This window comes from Melanostigma gelatinosum (genome assembly GCF_949748355.1).
Source record: "Melanostigma gelatinosum genome assembly, chromosome: 11".
NCBI classification, from domain to species: Eukaryota; Metazoa; Chordata; class Actinopteri; order Perciformes; family Zoarcidae; genus Melanostigma; species Melanostigma gelatinosum.
Window position 1 is genome coordinate 18,304,808 of NC_136644.1, and position 12,476 is coordinate 18,317,283.

At 38.9% G+C, this 12,476-nt stretch overlaps 1 protein-coding gene across 1 annotated transcript; it reads right to left on the reverse strand.

Annotated features, from left to right (window-relative positions):
- Positions 1 to 4,800: 4,800 nt before the first annotated feature.
- LOC306785032 (group XIIA secretory phospholipase A2-like) lies at positions 4,801 to 8,923 on the reverse strand (the record flags this gene model as incomplete). The annotated part of the gene is given in 6 exon segments (XM_079279259.1): positions 4,801 to 5,615; positions 6,380 to 6,545; positions 7,042 to 7,118; positions 7,362 to 7,384; positions 7,386 to 7,565; positions 8,670 to 8,923. Coding segments are annotated over 6 exon segments (819 nt in total). The 3' UTR covers positions 4,801 to 5,496.
- Positions 8,924 to 12,476: the final 3,553 nt, after the last annotated feature.

Consider the following 12,476-nt stretch of genomic DNA (forward strand, 5'->3'; position numbering starts at 1 on the left):
ACGAGAAGCTGATTTAGTGGCGGAGTTACTGGGAACGCCTTTCTCAAGAAGGACATTAAGCTGCCTGAGCAAAGCCGCTACACGACACCAAAGTACGCGGGACACTTGCAAGCTACGGTGCTCTTAAAAACGTTTGGAAGGACCCGAGTGGATCTCCAGATCAATGAACAAGTTCGCAGGGAAACGGAGCTCCACAATGAAAAAGTTAAGAAGAATAGGGAAATACTGAAAAGGACCTCTTGCTGGAACTGAAACACACGGATGTACTGCACAGCCGAGTTATTGACCTCTTTGTAAACAGAGAGGAGGATGGACTTTGTATTTAAATAGAACAGCATTTGGTAAGTGAAACTGCTTTTGTTTTCTTTATATCTGCAGTGTGTTAAGTCTGGCACATGTGTTAAGTCTGGCAAATGCTTTTTAGGGAGGTTAAATTGTTGGATTGAAATTCAAATCATTAAATACACATACTGTTGCCCTGTACCTTGGGCAGTCCATTTTGGACTGAACTGTGTTCTTCATTAACTACACTGGTTTGAAAAAAGAGAAACCCAGAGGATGAAATGAAGACAGGAGGATTTTTGCTTAAGAGCATTAGTTTATTTTCCACAGGTTACTTCAGAAACAGGTAATTATGTACATCTGGAATGTTGGATAAATGCATATCAATCATCTCACTGTGGCCGTTTCCAGAGAAACCTTAGAAATACTAGCTATATATACATTAAGAACAGTTCCTCTGCATTGGAATGTATTGCTGGTTTTACAATCGTAAGTCACTCATGCTGATGATTCTTTTCTCAATGTTTTTTGAAGAGTATTTACAATTTGATTAGTGAGGTCTAAAAACAGAAGACTGCTGAATAAAGAAGAACAATACAGGAGCATAAGAAACCGACCCACATGAGTCGCCAAGATTCCAAACTATTTTCATGCCAGACTACAAGGCTTTTGAATCAAGAAATAAAACATATCCCTTAGAAATTAGTAAATTCTTGACCAATAAAAGACACCATTAATTCAATACATTCAGGGGTTTTCTGCAACAGGCTTACTTGGTCTGGTATGACCAGTAGTTTATGGGCGGCGAATGTTTAAATGTAACCTTTCAATAGATATGTTCACTGTTTTAGCATTCATCATTATCACATATAGGCTCACTTTATGTGTAGCATTTCAAGTATTCAGCTATCACTGATTGTATTAATATGATATAAATGTGACTGTGGTGCTCAGCTGTTGCAATTAGCAACAGTCATTAGTGACCTTATAGTATTTTCAGAACTCATAATATAACACCACATCAGTTAAACAGAGTTTTGTAAATACATTTGGTTCAGGGGGGAGACGCTGTTTCAAATCAGTGTTCAATTTGCATGATATGTACTGGATAGAAATCTCAGTCCAGTGTGGTGCCATCTGTTGGCAAAAATATATCAGTGGATAAAAAGTGAATGAAGTTACAATACTGCCATCATGTGGAGGTTGTCCAGATGACATACATGCATGATTAGTGTCCCTTGTTTTTAGAAATATGTCGCAAAATGCACCACAAAGTGATCTTCTCACGATGTGTATATATAGGTGAATATTAATAACAATTCAAAAATAAAACTGTGATTTTATACTTCACAAAGCAATGAAATCACAGACCGTGGGCTGCTCGGTATCATCCCAGTGACAAATAAAAAGCCCCACATGGTACTCAATTAAATGCAATAAATTTGGGTTTCATGAATTGTGCAATCTTTGCATGATGTCGTTGGAAGCATGCAGTGATTCAAGTTTAGTGTAGTTCATGTCTACTCATGTCTACTGCCTTTCTATTCATTATTTTAAATCTAAATCAACAACAACACAAATGAAACTGCTGACATGTTTCATTCTTGGTTGAACCTTGTATGTATGCTCTGGGTCAAGATGATGCAAGTGTATCATCACAGATCATCACACACATCACGGATTTATGGAAACACCTATTGTAAACACACACACACAGTCCAAACTATTTACATTTACACAATTTACTACAAAATAAAATCTCTCTCACACACGCAACCCTGCGTTAGTGGAGGGGGCGTGGCCTCATAATAGTGACGTCATCGAAAAACGGCCTTTCTGAGTTGCACTTGAACCTAACAAGTTTACCTGCAAAACCTACAAGATTGAGCTCTCAGCGATCTGATCACCTCGAAAACAACCTGTTGGAGAACTGACTTGAATACCTACAGCAAGCAATACCTGTTGGATACAATGGCTTCCAGTGGACCCCCGGTGTGCAGACCAGTGTGCATCGTCCGACCTACAGGTACATTTTTTTAAATGTTTTTTTATTTCATGCCAAATGTGTATATTAATGTTCCTTGACTCCATAAAAGGCCATTTCAGTACAAAACGTGCATTTAATTACGTTAAATTGTTGAATATTAAGCAAAAGAATGTTCAGAATTTAAGCTAGCAATTCGAAAAACTCAGATTTTGAGGCCACTCACAGTTTCTGGTGTAAAACAATAATTATATGTTAAGACTGGACTTTCTTCTTCCAAATAGGTGTGGAATGTGTTAACACATGTGTAGGGACATGAAAACACTGATGATGGTGACGCTTTTAATGCTGCTTTTGAGTGTATTATTGACAGGTACAGGTATGGGCTACCTGAGGAGGAGGAGGAGGAGGAGGACCCTGAGATCGATGTCGTCGGCCTTGAGGACTCCTCCAGGGAAGAGAGCGACGACGAGGAGGAGGCTGCTGCGAAGAGGCCGAGGTGGTCCGAAGAGAGCGACTCGGATTGACTCTACGATGGGACTGGCTGACAGTGTGTTCCCTTTGGTGGGAAGTAAGTAGGAGCTTCTGTTTTGTTGAGAAAGTGACCTAGAATAGTTTACAACATAAAAACAAAGTAATACTATGTAACATACCTACAAACTGTATGCTACGTCTATTTGTTCATAATTCATTTCATTCATTTTCAGTCATTCAAAGTTTATTTGTCCGTCTTACTTACTATATGAATAATTTAGTGTCTTTGATTCAATGAATACAATATTATTTGTCTTACCGTTGTCTTTATTTTCCTCTCTCTCACTCCACCTCCTGAGCCGCTACCTTTCACGCTGGACTAAAAGATGAGTATGAGCATATATACTTATATGTAGTTTTATAAACTTAGTTCAGGAACAGGGCCACGCCCAGAACACTGCTCATTTCCTCTGCACAAAGTATTTAAGCACAACGAACCCGTTCACTTCCTCTTCGACTCTGTCTTCACATCCCTCCCCAACCCCGTTTTTGTCCTCCTATCTCTCTCTCTCTCTCTCTTGCAGGATTACAGGAACAACAGGGGACTCTGCACCGCCGGAGCTTCCGAAGAGACGGCCCCCACCCTACAGTCTCCATTCCCCCCGTTCCCGCCAGCCGCCGGACATCAACGGTCCCCCATCGATCGCCTAACTTCCTTTCCACAAACCCTCATTTCTTCTTCCTTACATCCCTTCATCCCTACCCTACATCCCTTCATCCCTACCCTACATCCCGTCATCTCTTCATCCCCACCCCACATCCCTTCATCCCTCTACCCCTACCCTATATCTATTCATCCCTCGACCCCTTCCGCTTCTTGAATCTAACAATCATTCCACTATGCAATAAACCTCTCGAAACTCATACTGTTATTGCCGTGGTCTTTGTTAGTGAAATAAATATATATATATATAAAGTAATGTGTGTTATTGTGTAAACACAGAAACACAGATAATTAATGAGGACGTTTCTATATTTACAGATGTTTCCTGGTCATTCTTCTGCAGGATTGTGTGAACTGCTCCGACTCATTTCTCAACTTCACTGGTTTGGTGTTGCATTCAATAAAACACTCGAGTCCTCTAAAGTCACACGTTTGTATTGTGAGATTTGTTTTGGTTCAACTTCAGTCATGTTGAGTTCCTGTGAAGCTTCTTAAATAGTGAATATAACATGTATAGTGGCTTAAAACAGCTTTGCATCTGTCACCAAGCAGCTACACCGAGTCATGAGGATTACTTTGTAGAACACAGGATTTTAAATCAGTCCATACACAGATCAAAGCATTGCCACATATCCAACAGCTCTGAGAAACCATCAACGGTCAGGGAGGTAAGAAGATGAACACATAAGACGGATTGTAAACACTTCAGGAATAATAAGTATTTCATTAGGTAATTAAGCATTAACTTGGGTTTGTTAGACGGAAAAAAACAATGCTTTCTCCACACATACAACTAACAGGCCATGCTGGCAGTAAAGATGTGATGATCATTAAACAAAAAACATTGAAGGATGAAAAATTGAGGAAAAAAATCATTGCTACTCTTTGATACCACTCTACAAAAAATGAACCAAAAAAAAAAAGGGAATTATGTCCTGAAGGTGGACCCAGAGGTACCGCCATGCTGTTACAGAACAGCGTGAGTTTGTGCGTGTTGTTTTGCTTCCGGGGTCAGACGCTGACCCCGGAAGCAAAACAGTCAGACAGACCGGTGTCCACCGAAAACGTTATATTTACCACAATTTAAGCTTCTGCATTTTCCAAATGCACCAGTATTATTGTTCGGTTTGTAAGCCTTGTACCGAAACGAATACGTGATGTTACACCACTAGAAACAAATAACCGTAGCTGTGGCGCCATCATGAGGTTAGTAGGTGGTAAGACAGCAGTGAAGGCCCAGGTATAAAATGCACGGCCCACCACTGGTTTCTACAATAATGTCGATGACAAGTGACACACAGAATTATCAATAAAAGCATGTTTCTTCATATTTATGACATTTAATCCAGTGTTATCACATTGGTGCAATCCCCATCATGTGATACAGGAAAACATTTTACACATACACAAGGAACAGACTTATTATTCATCACATGTTCCTATTTGGGTTATGGGCGAGGGAACTGTGCGGTAATGGTATATTTAAAAGTATTATATGTTAAATAATTTATTGACTAAATACATTTGGTGTGTAATACAGGGAAATAAAGACAAAAGGTCTGAAACTTAGTCAGTTTAGGAACTTCCTTGTAAGAACAGCTCAATTTACATTACTCTGTTTTACCCATAATAAGTGCCAAAATACATTGTTTTTTTTAATACCACAAACCTTTGGGAATTATTAGGAATTTAGTAACCCATAAAATACAGTGTTGGCTGCTACCCAAACATCGAAGAGCCAGGGAAACTGACCACGCTGTCTCCAGTCCATCAAATGACAAACACATTACACCGTAATAATAAACTGCATAGATATAGATATTACATGTTCACTAGCTATTTTCACATTCACTTTGTCTAATAGATGTCTACATTTCAAAACTCCAATAAAAGAGAGACGATGGACACAAGTCAGTGCGGGCCAAAGAAGCTCCATCCCTGAGCAAATCTGAAAGACAACTTTACTGCTGGGCTCCTTCTGTCAGTGCTGCGCTTTCAATCAGTCCTTTCCAGTCTTGGTCCTGTGGCGCTGTCACAGATCACTCTTCACTTCATACTGACACACACAAGACTCTCTCTGGCTGTCCAGGTATGGCTTACATCCCATGTGCATAACAGCGTCAAACAGCAGAGTCACTGCTGACTCACAAGCTGCCAAGAAGGACATAAAAGAAAGAAGATCATGAGCTAATAAACAGGTGAGCTAGTTTAATAACAGGTACCTGTTAACACCTTACTGCAAGTGAGTCAGACAAACTTTGTGTGCATTTAAATACAGTATACATTACTGATCAAATACAGATTTTATTGTAGACTAAAGATACATTGAATATTTACTTTTGTTTTGAAAATAAAATGACATAGCAATATCTTAGTCACACTCACGGCAGCATAGGGAGGAAATTAGGACGAGAGGTTGGATTGTAATTTAATCTCAATCCTAAAATATAGCATTTGAGACATTTTCATAAATATAGTCACGATCAGACCGATTCTAATGTACAAATGAATGACCGACAGGACGAGCGTGATGTTGTAGTTATGAGTCAAGACTCACAGTATGCTTAAACAGTAACTATCTTACCCTCTGCTGGACATGCTGTGTTTTACAGTGTACACTTAACTTGCACCAGCTCTGTAACTTCCATATTTATCCTTGAACTACAGAAGATAATGAATTTGTTGATTTCATAAGATGTCAATGAAAATGTTTGCAAATGTCTACCACTGAAGCATAGCTTCTTCCCAACATGTTGTGCAAACGGTCCAACACTTTCTTTATTGTATTACTTACACCCGTGCTTTTCCTACTGCAACATGTTACTTTTAATCAGCAACATCATAACAATTCAACTATGAATGCAAGTGAAGTGTGCACAACATCTAGAAATGAGACCATCGGCTCAGCCTCTTACCTTGGACACTCTGGGCCAATCCCAGAGTCCTTTGCACATTCCTGCAGATTGTCTCCAGACAGTCCTGGAACTGCTCGTCGCAGTCGTGCTTCTCACTGCCGCAGGTGTCGTAGCAGCGGTCATGTTGGTTACAACATTTGGTCATAGACGGGATGCCAATGTCAAACTGCAAAAAAATAATGTATTTAGAATGTATTTTAGAATGACAATCAAATGTTGCTGCCAGTAGGAGGCATGCATTTCCCTCAATTCAAAATATGTGATAATGGTTCAGTAAATTATGAAAAATTAAGTTTCAGCAATGACAAAAAAAAAAATAACACAATTCACACAGCAAGTAAGAAAATTGAACATAACACAACCATTGCTCAAATATGTGAAAAAGACGAGTAAAATAAAGTATGTTATTTGTTCACCATTTAGTATCTTGTAGAAAATCCAAACAACATATTGACTATTTGTTTTATTTTTTTACATTACCGCACAACACTAATGGTCATTTTATACAAGAACCCCTGACATTTGGTTATTAAAGAGTTGTTTATTTCTGACATCGACCTGATTTGTTTGCAATATAAAAACATCTGGAACATCAGGAATAACACGATAAGTGCGCTTGTCCAAAACAAGTAAGGAACCTCCATAGCTCTCTGTCAGACTACCTGAAATCCAAACAGGGGGGAGCCACATCCGTTGGGTGGTGGTTTCTTGTATCCGGGACGAGGTGACGGCTTGTAACCTGTGAGAGAGGAGCAAAGGTGGAGATGTGTCTTGTTCTGTCAGTTGTCTTGCTTGTCAGAGATAACTACACCAGTCCACCATGATCAATTGGCTTACTGTGCAATAATGTGTATCTCCTGGCTCCCAAGTGTTGTATGAACTCACATTTACTGTCGCCTAGTATTTAATATAGTTCTTTTTTTGACTTGACATAGCAAGCTCAGGGTTGAATAATTAATAACAAATAAAGAAGCTGGCTTACCATCTGTACACTTATAATGACAACCCGTCATCGCCACCAAACAAGTCCAGTGCTGCATTCAGGTACGTGTCAATCTTGTGTATTCCGTTACGGATTGTTTTCAGAGTCATCCTCCAGTCTGGAGTCTCTGGCTCTTGATTGCACGCGGACACACCTGTGAGACATCCACAATGGTACAAACTCAAGAGAAACACACAGATGTGGCTGTGGTACTAGTGCATCGTCCACGTAACGTCCGAGCCAGAAACCAGCGTTTCCCAGCGCATAGGTTTGATTTAAGGCTGGTTTAGTCCTCAAAATGTTGTCTTGGTAACATCTCAAGCTTCACTTCTGGTTGTTTGAGTTTCTTAAACTGGCACCTAGCAGGTAAAGCGCCCACCTGCCACAGCTGTGGATGTCGTTTCCGGGTTTGACTCTGTCACGTGACGACTGATAAACCAATGGCGATGATGTCACAAGTCGCCACGTCACGTTTAGCGATTTTAACGATTCTAATAGTCAGAACTGCGCAATCAGTAGTTTACTCAGTTCCACGTAGCACACCTCGGTATCCACAGCACGTGCAGCATACGTGCAGATACATTTATATCAATACAATTATATTGATGGGCCTACTGCTGAAATTGAAATGTAAGCTGACTCAAGGAGCAAATGCTCCATTAAAGTCGCCAGTGTAGACTAGATATGTGGGTCCACATACATTTTCTGTTAAGTTCTATACATTCAAGAGTGAAACACTGCTCTTGTTATGTGATTATGTGTGTATGCTCTGAAATGCATTTTCAAACTAGCCCATATCTCTTGATTTCTCTTGTCAATGTAAATTCCATTGTTTGAGTGAATGTTTTGGGATTAGTACATGTCTTAATACATTTCTCTTGTTCCATCTTGTTTCCAGGAAATTACGAGAAAAGCAGAGTAAAAAAAGAAAAGAAAAAACAGTTCTGGGGCTTTCTACAGTGTGTGTAGATTGGTAACAAGGCGGTTCCTGGGGTCAGGCTGGAGTGAGGAAGGTGGTGTGTGTGTGTGTGTGTGTGTGTTTGTGGGGGGGGAGTTATAAGGAGAGGGACATTTCAAAACTTCAACAATAGAGCTAAATCATTTCAGTAAGTTTTTGCTTCTAGTGTAAAGACTCCTTCTTAAAAAAACATGAACATACACATCTATTAATTTACATGTACACGATCTAAAAGCATTCATCTCAACCTCCTCTGAATGGAGTGGTCTCACCGACGTCACGATCTCCTTAGTTACGAGGTCGGTCGGCCATGTTGGAGTACATACAGATCCTACATTGCGTCGGCTCACTTACAGGAAGGGAAGCCACCTCCAAAGAACATGTTGAAGAGGTCCTCAGGAGTGATGTCGGCCTCGAAGCCCCTGTGGAAGTCAAAGCCTGCTCCTCCTCCATGCGAGTGACCCGGGCTGCTCGGCTCCTCTCCTCCCGTCAGGTCATACTGCCGTCTTTTGTCTGGGTTGCTCAGCACTGCGTATGAATTACCGATCTCTGGAGGAGGACCCACATGATGTATCAAGGAGGGGAAGAAATTATGGACGTACATTATTTCAAACTGTGTTTTTCTAAGTTTCAAAAGGTACAGTTCACTCACTAAGCTACTAACTAATGGGACAGGCTTCTCCTTCCAAAACACATGCGGGTCTATACTTCATTTTCATTCTTATTGTGAGCCAATAAACACATCAAGATTGTTAAATATGTTCTCTTACATCACCAATAGAGAAAAAAAAAAGTTAGAATCATGTTTTGACTGTGACATAATACCGTCACTGCAAAAAAAACAAAAGAAAAACCCCATGATGTAAATTTCAGGTCATGTTGCCCCCCCCCCCCCCCCCCCCCGGGTTAAGACTCATCGTTCTTTGCGCTGTTAGGGCCGTTATCACCGTTATCTGCTAGCCACCGGCTCAACCGTCACCATTTTGAGAGCCATGTGGAGGGAATCACTAAATCATGGCGATACTCAAAATGTCTAATTCATCGCGTTGAAAATACAATGCTTAGATATTCAACGTTTGCATTAAATGCAGTATTTTTATATCACATGCGAGCTACATTTAAAAATCGATCAGTAAATAATAATGATGTACTTTTAAAGGCCTCGGCTGCTCCAGGTGCGTGGTTTTTGTCTGGATGGAACTTGAGTGCTAGTTTCCTGTAGGCTTTCTTCAGCTCATCCTCGTTGACTTCTTTACTGACTTTTTGTTTCCAGTGGTGTATAGTAACGATGTATAAATACTTCGTTACTGTACTTAAGTAGTTTTTTTGGATATCTGTACTTTACTTTACTGTTTATATTTCTGTTGACTTTTACTTTTACTTCACTACATTTGGCAAAGAAAACTGATACTTTTACTCCGATACATTTCCCCTGAAACCTTCGTTGACAAAATCAAATCTATCTTCAGAAACAAAATGAATCACGAGAGCAGCGTCGGGGACTGTGGTGAAACAGACTGCAAGCAAGCAGGTTTGGTGAATCAGTGGTCCTAGCAGCAAGTTAAATCGTTGGTTAATCACGTTAATGCGCAATTGCAAACAAGTGCTCTCAAAGCCGCGGTGTTTTGATTCCAGTGATGCCAGGATGCTACATGCTATAAGCTAGCGGGCGACAACATGAGTAGCATTCCACACAGGACGGGTGGGATGAGGCGAGGTGGGTCAAACAAACACTGTGTTTCCTCCAGGAGGCCGCAGTTTGTGCCGTGTGTGAAACGAGAAGCCAATGTTGATTTATTTGTGACGTCACTTCCGTACTTAAGCAACGCCACTTCCGCAGATATTTTAACGCAAACCACGATCTTTTCCTAAACCTAACTAATTAGTTTCATCGCCTAAACCTTAGTTGTTTCCTGTGAAGATGGAAGTTTATTTTGAAAATACAGTATGCATGTAACAAGCGAAAACAGACTCATGTTGCTGGACTTTTGCAGGAAAAACGCACGAAAAATGAGGAGTAACTTTTCGTAAGATATCAATAAAACGGGTATGAATTGATATCATTGTATAAAGAACGACATGAGAATATCAATCTCATGTCTGAAAGTTGAATTAGCAATAATCACTCTTTTAAAGTGATTAGTGACTCGTCTAAAACATTTTAAAAAGGAATAACTTCAATAGAATCATTCTATACACTGTAGCTTCTTTACATTCTAATACAATGTAACTTCTTTACATTCTAATACAATGTAACTTCTTTACATTCTATTAGAATGTGAAGAAGTTGCATTCTAATACAATGTAACTTCTTTACATTCTAATACAATGTAGCTTCTTTACATTCTAATACAATGTAACTTCTTTACATTCTAATACAATGTAGCTTCTTTACATTCTATTAGAATGTAACTTCTTTACATTCTAATACAATGTAGCTTCTTTACATTCTAATACAATGTAACTTCTTTACATTCTAATACAATGTAGCTTCTTTACATTCTAATACAATGTAACTTCTTTACATTCTAATACAATGTAGCTTCTTTACATTCTATTAGAATGTAACTTCTTTACATTCTAATACAATGTAGCTTCTTTACATTCTAATACAATGTAACTTCTTTACATTCTAATACAATGTAGCTTCTTTACATTCTAATACAATGTAACTTCTTTACATTCTAATACAATGTAACTTCTTTACATTCTAATACAATGTAGCTTCTTTACATTCTAATACAATGTAACTTCTTTACATTCTAATAGAATTGTATTTTGAAGATGAACAGGACATTTTTCAGTTTCCAGTAATGACTGGGTTGTTACTTTCGCTGCTGCTTTAGTATTGATCATGTTTTGATATTTGAGTCATGTTGTGGATGAGCAGATGGAGTTATGATGGCAGCAGTCGCCCAATTGCAGATTCAGCTTGAGCAAAACCTTTATTGTGTTCAAATCAGGCCCATAGGAGTTTACAAGGCAGGTGTCCTTTCTCTAAACACTGACCTGATGCATCAAGTGGATATTTTTTGCTGAACATAATATTATGCATTGGCCCTCTACATCCTCTAGTCTAATGAGCAGACTTATAAACGCACTGTTACAACTCCTTCATAGTGTCATATTGCTTTTCGGAGAATTATGATGATAAGTTCATAATAGATGCAAAAGTATACTTATGTACAATATATTATGTTGAACATTGTTGCTCCTGAATGGATCACAGCCAACCCAATTATTGTCAACACAGCTCATGTCATTGGTCATGGTGCCACAGCACTTAAAATAATAAACTTCATAATTCTCAAAATTCTGACCCTTTGCTTTTTTATTAACAGCATTTACTTGTACTTTTACTTTCAATACTTAAGTACATTTAATATCAGAAAATTACTTTTGATACTTAAGTACAATAAATATCAGATACTTTAAGACTTTTACTCAAGTAGTATTCTAATACTTTTACTTTTACTGGAGTCATTTTCCAGCAAGGTATCTTTACTTTTACTCAAGTGTGGCTTTTGGGTACTTTATACACCACTGCTTGTTTCCCGCTTTGAACAGCGACACAGCAGACTTTGTGCTTTTACCTTCCCTGTTAAGTGTCGTGCATTTGAGTCGTATTTACTCAATAAAATGTGTTTCTCACCAGCAGTGCACTGGTGGCAGACATACTCAGATCTTTTAGTTGTACAAAAGTAGAACTACAATGTAGGAATACTTTGAAAACTATTTGCATCAACATCTACTTAAAGGAACAAATATAGCAGTGAAGAATGGCCCATTTCATAACAATGTAAATTATATCCGTATTTTTACAATCCTGTGGTTGTTGTGCAAATTAGCACAGAAAACAATGAACTCATTAGGTTAAGTATGTAACTCTTTCTGTGTAAAATGTACTGTAAACAGCAGGAGCACACATGTAAACACATACTTGTGTTGACAATGACAAAATAATAGTTGTTTAAACTGCAGGGTTCAGTTTACTGAGTAAAGCAAACACCACACAGTTGTTTTTTCTTACTCTTACCACAGCACAGGTAGTACTGGTTAAATAATTAGCTTCAGGTGTAGGAGATTTAATCAGCCTCATGTCTGGACCAGACACTACTATCATTTTAGAATTTAAAGGCAGTAGAGTAGGGTTTCAG